This window comes from Phodopus roborovskii, unplaced genomic scaffold (assembly GCF_943737965.1).
Source record: "Phodopus roborovskii unplaced genomic scaffold, PHOROB, whole genome shotgun sequence".
Taxonomy (NCBI): Eukaryota; Metazoa; Chordata; class Mammalia; order Rodentia; family Cricetidae; genus Phodopus; species Phodopus roborovskii.
Genome location: NW_026126409.1, coordinates 27,977,983 through 27,997,730, shown reverse-complemented (window position 1 = coordinate 27,997,730; position 19,748 = coordinate 27,977,983). Strand labels below are relative to the sequence as shown.

Below are 19,748 nucleotides of genomic sequence, written 5' to 3'. Positions count from 1 at the left end.
AGCAAACATGACCACAAACCACACCACAGTTACAGTCATCAAAATAGCACAGAAACAGAACAACCCACAAAACAGAATATAGAAAGGTTTGTCTTAACACGAGTTAAAATAAACATCTCAGTTGGCTCTTTTCTTTATCCTTTCTCTCCCTCTGCCCCAAAACAGGGTTTGTGTGTGTGTGTATCCCTGGCTGTCCTGGAACTAGTTCTGTAGACCAAGCTGATGTAGAGCTCAAATCCATCCCTCTCTGCCTCTGAATGCTGGAATTAAAGGTGTGTACTACCACTGCCCAGCACAGTTAATTTTCAATATGTAAAAGTCATTGAAAACAGAAAATGGGGGGGGGGGGGCATAAAATGGGACAAGGAAATAAGGGTGGCTGGTGAGATGGCTCTGCAGTTAAAAGAACCTGCTGCTCTTCCAGAGGATCCGGGTTGGCTTCCTCAGTAACCACATGGTAGTTCACAGCCATCTCTTCACTTAGTTTCCGAAATAGACCCTTTTCTGGCCTGTGTGGGCACCGGGCACATAAGTGTGTGCAGATATACATGTAGGCAAAACACCCATACGCAAAAAGTATAAAGTGTACCAGAAAAAAAATGGAATGTACAAGTAGAAAAGGCAGGCTGGCTCTTGTATCATTCCATAGGCAATAGTCAACTCAACATGGATTAAAGAGTTAAGAGCTCTGCTGTAATTATTTGTTCTTTTGTAATGATTCTTTTCCCCTCTCACAGTCTTCAGTATTTTTTCATCTTTAGTCTTCAGCAGTTCAAAGTATGTTGGGTCTTCTTCTGTTCTTTACTTTTTTGCAGGGGGATGGTTTATCTCATGTTCTCATGACTTTTATATCCACCCTGGTTTGACATTATTAATTATAGAAAATCTTGACCACTGGTCTTTAAGTATTTCTTCCATCCTTTCTCTCCTTCAAATTTAAATTATACATTAGGACCATCTGATACTGTCCTACAACTCAAGGATGCTGGGTTTGGGGTTTTTCTGTTTTTTGGGATTTTTTACACTCTCTTCTGTTTGTATTTCATTTTTCGCTTAGTCACACCACGTTTATTGACAGGCTACTGTAGCCACTCTTCATTGCACCTTTCATCTCCTTTTCTTAGTTGAACTATTGTACTCCATTACACACTTGGTCTGGCCTTTTCTACTAGATAGCATTATTGTTATTTAGATGGGCAGTTTTTTAAAATTCTGTATCCAGTAGTCCAAATATTTGCATCTTAAGAATTTGGTTCCAGACAGGCAGTGGTAGTGCACACCTTTAACCCAGCATTTGGGAGGCAGAGGCTGGAGGACCGCTTAGTTGGAGGCGAGTTTGATCTATATAGTGAGTTCCAGGACAGGCATAGCTACACAGAAAGTGTCTAGAAAAAAAACAAAAACAAAACAAAACAAAAAAACAAACAAAAAAAAAAACCAAAGAATTATTTCCCTTTGTCTCATTATGCTGGATCAGAGGTAAATGGTTTGTATGCCTGGAAATGGGAACGCCTTTCCTTCTGCCAAGCCTGCAGAGACTGAGTCAATCTAGTCAGGAAGTGAGCCTGGTCAGCAAGCTCTTCTCTGCTATCATTACCCATAACGAACCACTAGCTCCCAATTCTTTAAGCTACTCGTGGGTTCTCGACAGAATCTGGTTTTCTGTCAGTGGCTACTGACCTCCAGTCTTAGCTTTCTCCTTTGTGCTGTCCTTGCTACAGTCTGCAGCATATTCTCCAAACTCTAAAGAACTCTGCTGTTATGCAACTCTACTGTTGGTACTCTCCAGGGAGGGGAGGGGAGGAGGGGGGGAGGAGGGGAGGAGGAGGGGAAGGGAGGGGAGGGGAGGGGAGGGGAGGGGAAGGGAGGGGAAGGGGACTTCTCTGGCATTCTCATTAAGCCTCTGCTTTAGGCAAACACTTAGTTTCAGAATGTCTTTCTCTGTGCTACTTCCTTTCCTCTAACATTAGGAACTTACCACACATTCTTGTTTCTCCCTCATGGTTAGGAGCATTCCTTGTGGTTCCATTCCCACACAATGCTTGAAGCATTTGTCTCATAGGAAAGAAAGGACGCTGCCCTAGGTATGGTGGCACACTCCTATAATCCCAGCACCAGAGAGGCCAAGGCAGGACTCCTGGGATCAAGACCAGTCTACAGTATATACAGCTGAGAACCTCCCTGTCTCAAAAATAAGTAATAACATTATTCAGACAGGGCTCTGGATTTCCTAGCTTTCCTTAAGTGGGTACTATTCCTCTCCTCCAAGATTATTCAAAGAAGGAAGACACTTTTCCCACTGTCTCCACACTAGCCTCAACCTTCACCCCTAAGATTCTGATGAAGTCTGTGGAAAAGAGATGGGTGTGTGTGTGTTTGCATGCGTGCTTTTGTAACCCTGAATCCACACTTGTCTTCACACTAATCCATACTAGGTCTTTGGCAATATGTTTACAATTTCAGCTACATTCATTTGACTGGTGCTTATTTTGTCTGTCTTAAGACAGCAAGTGTTCCTGCCCCATTTTTTCTTAGAGTACCAGTTCTTAGGCTATACATCAGATAGCTGTTCTGTAGCCTTAGCTCCCTGACAGACTAAGAAAATCCTCAGTTTTCAGATTCCTGCCATGGGGTAAAGGTAGGAACAGTTCTAACTTTTGAAGAGGGAGCTAGAAGTCCCAAACTGCCTGTAATAGCCAGGGATTTTTAAGGTTCATTTTTTTAAAAATTATGAATGTATGTATGTATGTATGTATGTATGTATGTATGTATGCATAGATTTGTGCATGTCTGTGCAGATGTACGTGCATGCATCTGCTTGCAGAGTCCAGAAGAGGGTGTGATCCCCTGGAATTGGTGTTACAGGCATTCTGAAGGCCCCTGTTGGGGGTGCTAGGAACTGAACTTGGATCCTCTGTAAGAGCACAGGTGCTCCACGTACTCTGAATCCTCTCTAGCCCCCAACAGCCAGCCTTTAAGACTATGTGATAACTGTGCCTACAGTAGATGAATATGTACCACTCACAAGTACACATGAAAGAAAGTAATGTCAGGTCAAACCTCCATCTCAGCAATGAAACCATCCTTCTAATTCCAGTAAAGCACACAAAATAGCTTAAATTTTGCCATTGTTATTTTGTTTTTAATTACATCTATTGTTATAGGAAGTATATTACACAAAATAATAGTTCTGACATTAGACCACTAGTTTTCTTTATTCTAGTTTACCAACATATGAAAACTATGTTTACTGAGAATACTGTGTTTTTCTATATTAATCTAACTGTACACATCTCTCTGTATAAACATAAAAAGGGGAAGAAAAAAGGATCAATCTATGATAAAAAAAATCATTTATTCGTTGGTTAATTCCATTGAAGAGACTTTAGCATGCTTTTGTTGGTGACACTGTAAAATTTCAATTCTCTGAAATTATTTACTCTGCATTTGATCTGTGCAAAAGCTTACATGCTAAAGACTTCTTATAGCACAGGCATAGAGGATAGGGGCTGCTATGATCTGATAATGAGTCTGTTTATTAACACATGACTCCACATGACTCAGAAACACACTGTGCTGTTGGCTTGTTTTATCTCAATTTGATACAACTAGAGTCCTCTGAAATGAGGGAACCTTAACTGAGAAAAATGCCTCCCTAAGATCCAGCTATAAAGAATTTTAATTAGTGATGGAGGAAGTGTAAAGCCCATTGTGGGTGTTGCCATCCCTGGGCTGTTGGTCCTGGATTCTGTAAGAAAGCAGGCTGAACAAGCCATGTAGAAGCAAACCAATAAGCAGCACTCCTCCATGGCCTCTGCATCAGCTCCTGTCTCCAGGTTCCTGCCCTGTTTGAGTTCCTATCCTGACTTCCTTTGATGACAAACAGTGATACTTAAGTATAAGCCAAATAAGCCCTTTCCTCCCCAACTTGCTTTGGTCACAGAGTTTCATTACAGCAACAGTAACCCTAAGACACACACTATAAATTTTCATGCATAAAAAAATTAACTATTCCCTTTTTCTTATTGTATTTTATTTGTTTTTTGAGACATTGTTTCTCTGTATAGCCCTGGCTGTCCTGGAACTTGCTCTATAGACCAAGCTGGCCTCAAACTCTGAGATCCACTTGCCTCTGCCTCCTAAGTGCAGGAATTATATGAGTGCCCCACCACTACCCAGCCCTGTTCCCTTTTACTAAAAGACAAACTACTAAACTACTTTCAGAAAAAAATCCATGACTTCTTTGTGCTTGTTTACCTACTTTTCTGGCAGCACTAATGTCCAATCCCAGGGCCTTGCAGACTCTAGCATTGAGCTGTCATCTCCAACTACTTTGTGATTTAACCCAAGGTATGGCTATATAACTCATGGCAGCCTTAAACTTTTAAGCTGTCAATCCTCCTGCCTCTGTGTCCCATGTGCTGGAATTACAGGCACCAACCATGTCCAGCAAGGTTTTAAGTAAAAACATTTTTCTTGAAGCATTGCCTGAGCCTACAGCTGTTGCAGGATTTGTTATCTACATAACTCTATAGATATACTATAGCTATACATACATATATTTAAGAAGAACATTAGATCACAAGGCAAAATTTCAATAGGGTTTGAAAGGATCACAAATTTAATTGTTTTTTAACTATATGAGGAAGAAAATTGTTCAACTAACAATGGTGCAAAGTGAAATAAACTTTAATTTTCTAAAACTGGTCTAAGAAACTACAAATTAAAAAAATAAGATAATCTTTATTTTCTTGTTAGTTTGCCTCCCCCCCCCCCTCTTCCAAGGTTTTTCTCTACTGCCCTGACTGTCCTGGAACTTTGTAAATCAGGGTCACCTCAAACTCAAGAGATACACCTGTCTGCTCTCAAGTGCTGGGACTAAAAACGTGTGCCACCACACCTGGCTTAATCTTTATTCTCTTTAAAGTTATGGTATCAAGTCACTTCAGAAACTCTTTAAGCTGGATACAGTAGTTCACCACTATAATACTGGGATTTGGGAGACAGTTCAGGACAGACCAACCTGGGAAACAGAGTAAGACCCTTCTCTCAGACAGGTAAGTAGTAGGCAGACAAACAATCTTCAATGTTGGTCTGACTAGAGTTGGAATCGTCTACAAGACCACACCTCTGGTTATGTTGGTGAAGGCGTTTCTAAAGAATAGGTGTTCTTGTTTCTATCACCGTAATAAAACACTGACTAAAACCAAGTTAAGAGGAAAACTTTTTTTCTGCTTACAGGTAACAGTCCAACACTGTAGGAAGCCAAGACAGGAAAACTCTGCTTAATGGCTTGCTCCCTTCGACTCGTGTTCATTTATCTTATAGAACCCAAGATACCATCTGGGATCCAAGGATGATACTACTCACATCAGGCTACATCTCTCCTCCACCAATTAACATCATAAAAATGCCCAATAGACATGCAATTTCTCAGACTGAAGTGCCTCTTTCTCAGTGTGTCAAGCTGACAGCTAAGATGAGCTAGAAGGTAAGACCCACTGTAAATGTAGAGCTGGTTCCTTATTTTGAAGGGCTGAGGTTCCCAGGCTGAGTAACAAAGCCAGCTTTCACTAGCACCTTTTTCTGCTTCTTGGCTACACTCACAATGTGACAAGCTGTCTCTAAGTCCTGGTATGATGCCTCCCTGCCATGTTAGCCTTTATCAGTCTGCCTGTTTGTGTCTTTCTTTCTGTCTTAATTTGTGAACCAAAATTAGCTGCTGTTAGGTATTTAGTCATAGAAATAAGAAAAGTAACTAGTATAGGTGGGATGTAAGTAGGTAACACAGACAATCTCCTACTGATGAAATACAAGAAAACAGGTATCTTCTTACAAATGGTACAAAGTTCACCATGGACATTTTACAAGATGTTGAGATTTGTTCACATATGTCTTTTGACCCAGTAAAATTCCTCTTCAAGAAAATGGGCATATGTAAGCAGGACACTTTTAATCCAAGCACTAAAGAGACAGAAGCACATGGATCTCTAGAGTTCCCAGGACAGCTAGGGCTATGTAGAAGGACTCTGCCTCAAACAAACAAAATGTGTGTGTGTGTGTGTGTGTGTGTGTGTGTGTATGCGCATGACACCAAGCATCACTTATATTAGCACATGGCAAAATAAATAACATTCTGCAGAGATATATAAAAACTGTGCTCAAGTACAAGCATGCATGAAAGAAATATTACCAAGTATCAAAAATAGTGCGATGGCCTAAGGATGTCTTGGGGGAGGGGGAAGCCTGCCCAGCATGCTCAAAGTTCCATCCATAGCATTGTGAAAATAAAATTAGCTAAATAACTGTTTAGAAGAGCAGCAGGGTCCAAAAGTAAAGTCTCAAAAGTGATAATTACTAGAGGAAATCTTGACCTCTTAAAGATAAAGATGAAACAATTTAAGCTTCCAATTAAAGTTACCTGCTGTGATAGTTTGAATGTAATTGGCCCCTGTAATCTCATAGAGTGTCACTATTAGGAGGTGTGGTGGAAGGAATTGTGTCACTATGGGGATGGGCTTTGAAGTTTCCTATGCTCAGTGTCTCAGTCAACTTCCAGCTGCCTCCTGGTCAAGATGTAGTCAGCACCACACCTGCCTGCTGACACCATGCTCTCTACCATAATGATAATGTACTGAACCTCTAAAATTAGAAGTGAGTTACCATTCTTAAATGTTTTCTTTGTAAGAGTTGCAGTGGTAGTCATGGCTTCCCTTTACAGCAATAAAAACCCTAACAGACATAAAACTAATAAAATAACCCCCCACACACAAAAAAATATGCCAGAACTGGAGAGTCAGATACCAGGATTCTCATCAGGAATACCAAAAACCACTACATTATGTAGTTGCAGAAGATGGTTGCAACCGCAGTCTTAGACTACTAAAATTGATCTTTCTTTCCTATCTGAATAATCAAACATAAAACTAAAAAACCTTGAGTCAAGATAACAAGTAGCCAGACAGGTATGACTATCTTAGACACTATATTTTCAATACTACTACTAGTAGCTAGCACTTCCTATGTGCTAATTGGGTGCCAGGTTCCCTTTTATTTAACTTGTTAATCTTCATAAAGTCACAAGCTACAGATACCATTATTCCCATTTACAGAGAGAAGATCTTGCCTAAACTATAGCTGACTCCTTGGATCGTTCTCCTGCATTGTCTTGACCACTGATATTCACAGTACATCTAAAAGTAAGAGCCTGGTTTGAGGAGATAAATGCCTTCATGAAATAAAATAATGCTTTGGTCCAAATGCTATTTACTTTTCTGATTAAGAAAATTACTACAGCAGGGTGCTGGTGGCGCATGCCTTTGATCCCAGCACTCAGGAGGCAGAGGCAGGGATCTCTTTGAGTTCGAGCCCAGCCTGGTCTACAGAGCTAGTTACATGACAGGCTCCAAAGTAATACAGAGAAACCCTGTCTCAAAAAAAAAAAAAAAAAAAAAAGAAAGAAAGAACAAAAAAGAAAATTATTACAGAACAAACTGTAGGACATGTATATTTATTATAGACAAAATTAAGGGTGATCTTTAGCTTGCTTGAAACTTGCTCATCCAAGAGCATTTCTGCTGTGTGGGAGACTGACATCTAGTGGGCTAAAACATGTATCACCACTGGTGCAACCAAAGACAAATATCAAAATGTTCCATGAATGAGGAGTGGGTACAGGGCTAGGGTTTGAACTCAGAGCCTCATATATGCTAGGCCAACACTCTACTACTATGCCCTATATCCCAAATCTATAGTTTTCTTAATTGGTTTTTATATTGGAAATACATATTTACATCGTCAACAAAAACTGTTTTTCAAATTAATTTTATATAAGTGGTTTATACTAACTTCAATTGAAAAAATGGTGTATTATCCTCTTGGTTCTTGTCCATGAATGTTCCCTAATTTTCTCTAGAGCAATGTATGACTAAAAAAACCATAATGCAACTTGTTGTACCATACACATGTTTGACTTAGAATGAGTGGGACTGGGATTACGTCTTGATAAACTCACTGTAAATTGAACATATAAATCAAAATACACCTTATCTGTTGAATAGCACAGCTTTAGCAAAATGGTATTTCGTATTCTCATGTCACTCTGTATAAACTCAATGACAAAAACCTTATCCACTTTATCCCTTATAACAACACTGAGTGTGATAGACTGAATCCATGAAAAAAAGTAATGAATATATCTCAATCTACTTTTCTTTTATAAACATGACTGAACCTTTAGCCCAGTCTTCGACCAGAGTAAATCTGTCTCCCAAGGGACAACTGGTACTGTATGAAGACACATAGGGAAGCTGTGTCTCTGACAGCTAAACAAGACAGAAATACTGATAAATAGTCGATATTGCACAGGATAATCTCTAAAACAACAAAAACTTCATCCTCAAAAGTCAATACTGCCAAAGTTGAAAATTCTGCTTCCAGCATCCTTCCCAGAAAGTATTACTGGAAAATTCCAGTTTATATTAAACTGAGTTTACAGTCAAATACTTTTCACAAGTATTTTATAATGTTTTAATACTTCATTTTCTGCAAATATTGTACATCGTCTATAGGATTGCTTACCTTTGTAAACCATAGAAAAGGTACACTTTTCACTTTCTAGAACTTCACCAAGAATTCTGAACCATTTAAGGAAATCATAAGTTATAGCACTTACGCTTGCCTATGTATCAAACATTTATTGATTATCTATAGTAATCATCCACATTTAAAGGTAAATAGCTATTTCATTTATAGTGCATATCTGCAATAACTATGCCTGACTACTTATAAATATTCAAGTAAAAAATTTAAATATAGTCATTTGCATTACTTTTGGGGTATTCTACTGACTTAGAAAAATTATACATTATAAGCTTATGTTGGGGCTGGAGAGATGACTCAGTAGTTAGAAGCACTGACTGCTCTTTTCCAGAGGACTAAAGTTCATGACAAACACGTGATGGCATATTATCTGAGACTACAGTTTCAGGACACCCAAAGCCACCTTCTGGCCTCTGTGGGTACTGCAAATTTATGTGATACAGACAAAACACCCATATACATAAAATGTTTTAAAAAAGAAGCTTATGTAATGTTATGCATAAATTTCCTAAGAACAAAAGTATTACAAAGTAACTGCCAAAAAGCAAGCAAACAAACAAACAAAAAGAAAGAGTTTACTAACCCTGATTAGACTAGGGTTTCCCTGCACAACAGGACACATGGATGCCACCCAGTCTCCATCTAGCTCAGGTTTCAGCTAACCTCATCTTTTCTCACAGAGGTCATCTCTGAATCCTTCGCCTTCCCCTTAAAAAAGCTTGATAGCTTCTTCATGTCCTTCCTTGTATTTCTACCATCTGTAATAATATTTTTACATTTGATTAGTCTTCTCTCTCAGAATGTAAGCTTTGTAGGCTGAAAAGGACCTGAGGTGGCTCAGCTTACCACCAAGCCTGACGACCTGAGTTCAATTATCAGGACCCTCGTGGTAGAAAGAACTGACGCTTACAAGTGAGTCTCCGACACCTCCACATGTATGCCATGGCTACAAACGCCACTACACAGTAAATAAAGCAAAATAAATAGATAAATAAGGCTGTAAGCTTCATGAAAATATAACAGTCCAAACTGTTCACTACTGTATCCCCCACAATAAGCAAAATGACTGTAGCGCATATAACAAATTATTTAGTAGGTTTGCAAATAAACATTCATAGACTAAAGCAAAATCCCCAGAACTTGTCAAAAACAGAACATAAAGTTAGAAGAATGCTGGGTGTGGTTGGCATATGCCTTTTACCCCAGCACTTCAGGGAGCTTTGAGTGAAGAGGCCTGATCTACAGAGCCAGGGCTACAGAGTGCAGCTGCACAGCCAGGACAACACTGTGAAACCCTTGTTGGCAGAGAATAAGAAAATACAAATAAATGGTACAACTTTCAAATTAAAGGAAGAGTAGGAAACATCAGATAAAGAAGAAAAACAAAGTGGCATTCAGAACTGATTCAAAATCTTAAAGATGGAGCCATGGCAGTGGTTGAGAGCACAGGCTGCTCTTTGAGAGGACCTAGGCTCAATTCCCAGCACCCACATTCTGGCTCACAACTGTAACTCTAGTCCCAGAGCAGCATCCAACTCCCTCTTGTCCCCCCGGGCACCAGGCATGCACATGGTACACAGACACACATCCAGGCAAAACACCCACATACATAAAATAAGCAAATAACATTATCTTAAAAGCCAAGGATAACCATAAGCCACTACAAAAGAAATGCCTAAAACAAGTAGGTACAAGTAGAATGGGCAAAAGCATATCAGACAAATACAGGAGGAAGATAGAGATTTAACTATGACAGAATATGAACTGAACTGCAGTGAAGTAACACAGGGCAACTGAGAGGAACCCTTTATGGTCAGTATGAATACAATCCTTAAACAGTGATCTCATCTAGAGCACATACAGACAAACGCACAACATGCAACAACAAGTACACAAAGTACTGAAGGATTTCAACAAAACCATTAAAACCATGAGACCTTAGTGTCTGCTTAGTCAGTGTTCAGATTAAGTAGTCAAAGTTTTAATAGGTAGCAAGTGATTATCTGATAGATTAGATGTTATTAAAATAAAAACACTGCCAAGCAATGGTGGCACACACCTTTAATCCTGGCACTCAGGAGATAGACTCTGAGTTCTAGATCAGCCTGGTCTATAGAGCAAGTTCCAGAACAGCTAGGGCTATTACAGAGAAACCCTGTCTCAAAAAGCCAAAATTAAATAAATAAAACAAAAGCAAGCAACAAAAGTAAAATAGTTTGACAAAGAAATAAGCCGCACCAAGTATAAAACGCTGGTGATTAAAAAGGAAAATAAGTGAAAATTCAAAAGGTTCTCGAAGCCATCGTCTGAAAAGTTAGATGCAAGCTGTGAATGGATGATTTTGAAAGAAAAGGCAATTTATTGGGACTGGGACTGGCTCACAAGACAGAAAGTTAGATGCAAGCTGTGAATGGATGATTTTGAAAGAAAAGGCAATTTATTGGGACTGGCTCACAAGACAGAAAACTTTCAAAGACGACACTAAAAAATAGAATCAAAGTAAAAAAGCAACCAATCCAATACTCTTAATGAGTGCTTGTAGTATTCAAGGAATCGAAGGAAGGGCAAGGAATCTAAAACTTCAATAGAAGAAGGAAGGGGAAAAGGACAGGGAAGAACCTACACTTTTTTTGTGGATCTAGCACCTAACGATGACACCCCACAAAGCATCAAGAAAAAAACTGACCAAGCTGAAGCAAAAATCTGAGCAACAAGTCTGGAGAGATGGATGGCCCCATGGTCAAGAGTGCACACGGCTCTTACAGAGGACCCAAGTATAGTTCCCAGTACCCATTATCTGGTGTCTCACAGGCACCAGTAACTCCAGCCCCAGAGGAGCAGACACTGCTGGCTTCCTTACATGCCAGCACCCACATGTTACACTCATATGTCCATATGCACATGCCCACATACACGTCTCTGCACGCACATGAGCACAATCACACACACAATCACACTCATATACATATTAATAATCTGAGCTTTGTTACTATAAAGAATCCAGAAATATGCAGTTGTTTCCAGATCTGTACTTGTAAGCCTATCTTTCTGAATTCTAACTATAAGCAAAACTTTCCTTGTCTCCTTCCTAGCTTAAAAAAACTAAGTATGCTTGCTAGCCCTGAAATTCTGGGCTTTCTTAAGAATGCTCTCATGGCCATACAGATGCTTGAAGTCCTCCACTGCTCAGAATCATTCTCCCGCTAGGGAAGAGACAAGAGACAAAGATGGAAACCAAGTATCTGACACCAATCAAAGGTTAGTCCAATTGTAGGAGCGGTGTATGGCGTAGTATAATGAAATCTAAGAAAACATTTCACAATATGTTAAATAAATGAGCAACAAAGATCTTAAAAGAAACAAAACCTTTTCTCAGTCTGCCCCTTGTTCTCATTAACAAAATCTCAATCATTTGATTTTACCAATAAAGACTGGGGAGCCAGATGCTGGGATCAAAACCTACTAGCTCAGAGAGACAAAGTACCCAGCTGAAGCCCTTCCTCCTCAGCCAAGGTCCCAAAAGTCTCCTTTTCCAATGCCATCTCAGACTCCTCAAACTAAATGTTCTTCCCTTCTCTTTCCTGAGTCTCTCTCCATCCTCCTTAAAATTATGACATAGTAAGCCAGGCAGTGGTGGCGCACACCTTTAATACCAGCACTCAGGAGGCAGAGGCAGGTGGATCTTTGTGAGTTCGAGGCCAGCCTGGTCTATAGATCAATGTCCAGAACATCCACAAAGAAACCTTATCTCAAAAGAAAAAATGGCTGGGGAGATGGCTCAGCGGTTAAGAGCATTGGCTGCTTGAAGTCTTCCAGAGGTCCTGAAATCGATTTCAAGCAATCACATGATGGCTCACAATCATCTGTAATGAGATCTGGTGCCCTCTTCTGGCCTGCAGGCATGCATGCAGACAGATGATTATATACATAATACATAAACCTTTAAAAAAAAAAAATTGTGATAATCCAGACATTTGTGGCACACACCTTTAATCCCAGCAATTGAGAGGCAGAGGCAGGTAGATCTCTGTGAGTTCGATGCCAGCCTGGTCTACAGAGCTAGTTCCAGCACAGGCTCCAAAGGATTACAGAGAAACTGTCTCGAAAAACAAAACAAAAACAAACAAGCAAACAAAAAATTGTGATATACTTGCAATTTTATATGCACAGAATGGCTCACCTTCATCCACAGAAAACTGACAGCTTTTATCATTGAAGAAAAGTATTTTCTTCTTATCAGGACGATTTACAAACAGTATCTGGTCCCCTAAAGCCTTAAAAGAAATATCAAATTACTCATTTAAAAATAGATATGTATATGATACACACATGCAATACACATAACAAAAGCTTCTTTTTGAAAGACTTTAGTTTGCAAAAAAAAAAAAAGGATAAGAAGTTTCTCACAGGTCTTGGCCCACAACAAGGAAATAGGGCCCCAATCCTGGAACAAATGGTTCCAGATGAACAGCCCTTTCTGGGTCATACCTGGCCAACAGACAGTCTGGGGAATTTCCAAGGTACATACTGTGATTTTTCCTTTGAAGAAAAACAGGTCATACCTGGGTGACCTCTCAAACATGAGATCATACTTTGTAATCAATCACCTTGTGCCCCACACATGTATGCTGATTTGCGGTTTTTCTCTATAAAAAGAGCCTGAAACTTTTTGAGGGGTATGCAGTTTTCCCCAAGATTACTGACACCAGAGTGTGAACTCCTCAATAAATACCTCCTGCTTGTTGCATCTCCTGGTTTGGTGTTTGTGTCTAGGGGCTCTCCCACCAGCCCATCAGGACCCCGGAGTTAGGGCCTTACACTTTTCTTTAGCCTACAGTACACCATTAGGGTCTACATGTCCCCCAGGTTTTTGCTGAATTTCTTTTTTCAACAATTCTATCTTGAAGGATACTTTCAGACTTCTTAGACATCTGTCAAAGAACATAAAGGTGTGTGTGTGTGTGATATAACACTAACTATGCATGACATACAATGGCAACAAACAGCTTTTGCAAAAGACTCAAATTTAATTGGAAAATGCCACCTTCATGATCATAACTTTTACTACAAACCCTTGCAGGATATCAAAACAGACAGGTCATTAAGCAATGACTTTATTAACTTTTAATGAATCTAGTTCCTTGGAAAAGAAGTATCTAACACTGTTGTTATAAGAGAAACATTAATGTCTCTGAGAAAAACTTTCTAGAAATTGTCTGAAGAATCAAATCATGATGCAACTAAATAAAAACAAACCAAAATCCAAAAGACCTGTCAACATCACACAAAGATGAATATTCTTTTTTCTGCTCTGTGGCATAGAGCAAAGTTATTTTTAAGTGTTTTTGGATTGTTTTATGTATATGAATGTTTTGTCTGAATTCACATATGTGCATCCTGTGTAGACCTAGTGCCCTTAGAGGTCAGAAGAGGGAGTCAGATCCCTGGGAAGTGGAGTTAGGCACTGCTATGAGTCACCATGTGGGTGCTGGGAACAAACCCAAGTCCTCTGCAAGTTGTCTTAACTGCTGAATCATCTCTCCAGGTTCAAAAAAGTTCAGATTTTAATTAAAACCCCATGTATATACAAGATAAAGGCTTTAAAAATAACTCAATTTTGTTTTTGAAATGTTCAAAACCTCAAAGAGGAGAATGGAAATGACTCAGTGGGTAAGAGCCCTTAACGCTCTTCCAAAAGATCCAAGTTTAGTTCCTAGCACCAACATCAGGTAACTCACACTGTCTGTAGTAGCCTCAGCTCCAGAGAATCCAACACCCTCTCCTCTCCTTGAGTACCCACACATACATGGGCAGATACACACAGACATATACATAAAAACATAAGAAGCTGGGCAGAGTGGCACATATTTTTAGTCCCATCATTGAGAAGGTGGAAGCAGATAGATCTGAGTCCAGGACAACCAGAACTACATAGTGAAACCCTGTCTTGAGGGGGCCGGGGCGGGCGACAACATTACTAATTCAGATTACAGTAACAACATAGGAGGAAAACAAGAGAGAGTACCTTGACTGCCTTCTGGGAATTAGGAAGCCCTTCTTCAATGTCTTCTAGCAGGATCCCTCCTAGCCCTCGCTGGTCGTGGTTATCTAGAAGTCTGAGCAAGGCCTTCTTATCTTTCAGGTTGTACTTTGGCTTGAAGGCATATTTTCCATCTATGACTTCAATCTTGGGATTGTTGACTAAAGCCTGTGATAACATCATAATTAGGTTATATTTACTAAAGGAAACCTCATGTGTATGTTCTTAAATTCTAACATTACCCAACACAGGGACGAAGTGAAGCATCTTTGGAACATAAACTAGCAGAGCTAAAATATTAGACATCCAGGATCCCAGAACAGGTGATCAGCATAGTGTCTGCTTCTTATTTAAGAAAAAAAAAAAACAAAAACAAAAACAACAACCAAAAAAAAAAAAAAAAACAAAACAAAACAAAAAAAAACCTGTACTGTTGTGGAATATGTGAACCCTGTGTGAAGATGTAATGGTGTGATTGGTGTAAATAAAAAGCTGGACAGCCAACAACTAGGCAGGAGGAAAAGGAGGAATCTAGGCATGCAAATTACACCAATGAGGGACACAGAGGGAATCAGATATACAGAATGAAAGAACGGTAAAAAGCCACATGGTAAAACAAAGATTAATAAAAGCAGGCCAATTTAAGTTGTGAGAGCTAGTGAGACAAGGTCAAGCTTTCATGTGCCTTTGTGAGCTGGCAGTCCAAAGAAAAACCCAACTACACTGTACACTATTTGCATACATTCTTTAGAGAGAAAACTCACTTTATCACATTTTCTTTTTAAGAACCTTTATTCTTTTAGAAGACAAACTGAGTAAGAGTCAATAAAAAACCTGCTAACAGACACAGTGAGCATGGTATGTCCTCCCTCCTCTATCATATACTGGCATTATAATGAGAGAACATCACATCAGTGTTCAAACATTTTTTAAGTTAAAAATTGTAGGTATAAGCTGGCTGTGGTGACTTATACCTATAATCTCAGCACTTATGAAGCTGAGGCAAGAGACTGCCAAGTGTGAGACAAGTCTACACTACAGAATAACATTTAAGCCAGGAGTGGTTACACACACCTTTGATCCCAGCACTCAGGAAACAGAGACAGGTAGATCTCTGAGTTTGAGGCCAGTCTGGTCTACATAGTTGAGTTCCCGGATGGCCAGGGCTACACAGTAATACCCTGTCTCAAATTCCACCCCCTCACCAAAATAAATAAATAAATAAATAAATAAATAAATAAATAAATAAATAAATAAATAAAATAAAAATAAAAAGCCAAAACTTAAAGAATAAAACAAAACCAATGTCTCAGGCAGGTTCTGCTTCAAGCAATGACCAAATAACTGATAGACTATAACCTTCAACAATTTGGTCTTGCTCAAATCATTTAACATTACAAAAATAAAGAGCCAAACTTTGCTTGGTAAAATTAATTAGTTAAATTAGGCCAGTCATGGAACCACATGTCTTTAATCTTAGGATTTGGAATGCAGAGGCAGGAGGATCTCTGAGTGAGACCCTGCCTCAAATGAATCAATGAAATTATTACATCTGTTATTATGGGGTATTTGGTAGGTTTTTGTTTGTTTTCTTAATTTTAACTGTAGCCCAGACCAGCTTTGAACTCTCTCTGAAACTAATGATGCCCTTGAACTTTCCATCCTTCTGCCTTTGCCTCTCAAGAGCTGGGATTACAGGCATGCACCACTACACCCCGGTTAATATATCTGATATTCAGACCGTTATCACTGGTCCTTTATAGTAGTATTCTGGAGCAACAATTTAAAGAAGCAAACATCATTTGCCTAAGAAGCTAGAGATAATTCACTTATCAAACTATACAATAAATTGTTTTACTATCCCTAACATCATAAGCTTCTAAATTTTCTAAAGCACATATAGAGCCGGGCAGTGGTGGTAAACACCTTTAATCCAAGCACTTGGGAGGCTGAGACAGGCAGATTTCTGAGAGCTCAAGGCCAGCCTGGACAGGCTCCAAAGCTACATAGAGAAACCCTGTAATTTATGTATGTAATGTATGTAATTTATAGGCATATAAAGTTATGAGTTTAACAAAAATTCAAAATTCTATTTATACAAAAAAAATTGGTCCACTGACTTCAAAATTTTAATGTAGTCTTAAAATTTTAAAACAAAATTATATGAAACCAGCTAAACAAATTATAGAAATGTGTATGTTTAAATTAAACAAAGGCTCTACATTTAGTCTTTTAAGAAAAAGTAAAAAATATTATCAGATTACAGTATTTAAAAAATGATACATCACTCTAAGCCAGGAAAGACTCATGAAGCTAAAGCAAGAAGGCTGCCCTGAGTTTGAAGTCAACTTGGACTACAAAATGAGACCCTGTCTCCTGCCCCTCTTTCTGCCTGCCTCTCCCTCTCCCTCCCCTTCTATCCCCTGCACACACGCACGTACACTCCCTGCCTCAATGGGAGAACAGAGTGCTCTATTAGTAATGGGATGTCCTAGCACATGCTGGGCCCTGGGCTCCATCTCCAGCATGCTCCCCTGCCTCCCAAAAAGAACTCTAGATAGCTGTAGCAGACACCCATTTTCATAATTAACTATTTTTTTTAACAACAGTTTTAAGTCTATTCTTACCTCAGTCATTAGCCATTGCTTCTGCTTGAGTCCAATATCTAAGTGCTGTGTCTCATCCAAAATCTCTTCTAAAGTTAAAGGATGGGTATCTCCTCGTTGATGCCGTGTCTGTTGAGGGAAAATTTCAAATGTTAAGTGCATTAAGTCAAAGTCATTCATAAACAAAATCTTTTCAGAAAGGTACAACATGTATTATCTGAAGTAGCAAATATGAATACCAGGATCAAGAACATGAAATCAGGGCTGGAGAGATGGCTCGGTGGTTAAGAGCACTGGCTGAGTTCAGTTCCCAGCAACCACATGGTGGCTCACAATCATCTGTAATTAGATCTGGTGTACTCTTCTGGCCTTCAGGTGTACATGCAGGCAGAACACTGTATATGTAATAAATAAGTTAAAAAAAAAAAAGAATATGAAATCATACAAAAGAAGACTGATAAAAATCAAATGATAAACTGAGAAGGAAAACAAAAAACAAAAAAAAAAAAAAAAAAAAAAAAAACACAAACTAACCTTAAACCAGGAGTGGAGACACACACCTATAACCCTAGCATGTGGGAGGCTGAGGCAGGAGAATCACAGGTTCAAGACCAGCTACATGACGAGTTCAAAACTAACAGAGGCTACATAACAGGATGATGTGTTGAGATGAATGAGGACAACAACAATAACAAGTTTTTCTAGTCGTTGCAAGAGTTAATTAAAAAGAAAAAAAAACTTTTAGGGAAACACAGATTAACAGAAAAGAAATTCAAATACCCTTAAACATGAAAAGACACTCAACTTCTACCAAGATTTCTTCCCCTATCAGATCAGGAGAGTGCAAATGTCTGATTTATCCATTGGCTAAGGTACAAGAAAACAGGTCTTCTCACTAACAGAATATAAAGTGCTGCAAACCCTTGAGGAAGACAAAATACACTCTAAAGGTCTGACAACCAATCAGGACTAATTAAACTGCAGCACAATACAAACTACATACAGCAAGGAAGTTCTCCATGTGGCCCTTTCACTGCTGGACCACAGTCATACATACATACATACATACATACATACATACATACATACATACATGGTCATGCTTCAAAAAAGCTTGCCTCTAGTGTCCTCCACTTTAACAAAAATGTCAAGTGAACACAAACAATGAAATCAAAGCTGATCAGAGTAGGCTGATACCTGAAAACTTGTCTATTCTGGGGTCTGATATTAAAACAAAACAAGAAAAAAAAAAACCCACAAATAGGCCTATTAAAAGAGCAGGTACAGGGACATAGGTAAGCAGAAGGGTACTGTCAATTCATGAATGCCAAAAAGAGGTGGCCCAGGGGAGGATGTGGCTCCTGAATAGGCTTCTCAGAAGAAATTGTAATTCTAAGTAAGATTAACCACCACATCCATTGGTGTATACCTGGAGGTGAAGGGAAATGTGTAAAAATCAGCTTGTTTCTTAAGCTCTAAGGTAGCAAATACTGGTGATTTTTCCCCCACTCTCCTAACTGTTGAACTTGGCCTTGTCAGTTTGGGGGGAAATGTCATAAATTACTGTTTTCCTAGCCAATTGGTTGATTTGTACTCTAACCAGGTATATTCCATAAACTGGCATCTGCTCTGTGTTCATAAATGTAAATATGAATATTAACTTGAGTCCATCCTAGTCTTCTCAGATGCATGAAATTAAATCCAACTTTCACAACAACAACAACATAATAGTGGCTTCTCGTGGAACACATCCATGATCCAAAAGTGGACAGAGTACCATTAGGGAAAAGACAGTAGGATTAAGAGTGAGAATGACCTCTGTGTATGAACCTTTATGTATCATACTACATTTTACGAGATATATTCATTATTCAAAACAAAAATAACCACAAGGCTTTACCTCAAGTAGGCAACAAAACCTCTTTGGGCCTCAGTCCAGCCCTGTAAAACTCTAATTCTCAACTTTTCAAAAACAGTGCAGCTGTGGCCAGCCTAAGATATAGCTCAGCAGTAGCCCGTGATGGCTGAGCTTGCACAGAACCCCGAGTTTCATCTCCAACACTGTCCTCCCATGCCTGACACACAGACATAAGAAATATGTTGGCTCCACACAGAACAATCCACATTCTGGTATAATTTGTACTGATCAATTCCCCTTTTAAACAATTTCTCCTCTTCCAGTCCTAACACACCTCAATTTCATTCAGTGTTACCTATTTACCTATAAGCACACTGTTCTCAAGAGAGTTATCATGAAAGCAAAGACAACACTGGCAAAAAAAAAAATAAATAAATAAAAAACAAACAAAAAAAAAAAAAAAAACTTTAAACTTAAGTTATTTGCTTCAGGATTCCCAAGTTCATTCTTTTACTATTAGTTTAGGAAACAAACAAAATTTAAAATGCATACTTAAAAGAGCTAAAGCAATATAGTACCAATTGGGGGTTATTTCCTTCAGGGTAACAAAAATATTTTCCAGGAAATTATACTACATAAAACC

The 19,748-nt window shown here is 38.9% G+C and overlaps 2 protein-coding genes across 2 annotated transcripts in view; both read right to left on the bottom strand.

Moving 5' to 3' along the window:
* Window positions 1–19,748, bottom strand: part of Saraf (store-operated calcium entry associated regulatory factor) — a 735,200-nt gene that overhangs the window by 363,367 nt on the left and 352,085 nt on the right. The gene's annotated exons all lie outside the window — the stretch shown is intronic.
* The window catches only part of Gtf2e2 (general transcription factor IIE subunit 2), a 45,834-nt gene that overhangs the window by 3,722 nt on the left and 22,364 nt on the right, over window positions 1–19,748 (bottom strand). Inside the window, exons 4-6 of the mRNA XM_051182256.1 lie at window positions 17,269–17,376; window positions 14,627–14,809; window positions 12,782–12,875 (exon numbers count right to left, since the gene is read on the bottom strand). Coding sequence (XP_051038213.1) covers window positions 12,782–12,875; window positions 14,627–14,809; window positions 17,269–17,376 — 385 coding nt within the window. The remainder of the gene's footprint in view (window positions 1–12,781; window positions 12,876–14,626; window positions 14,810–17,268; window positions 17,377–19,748) is intronic.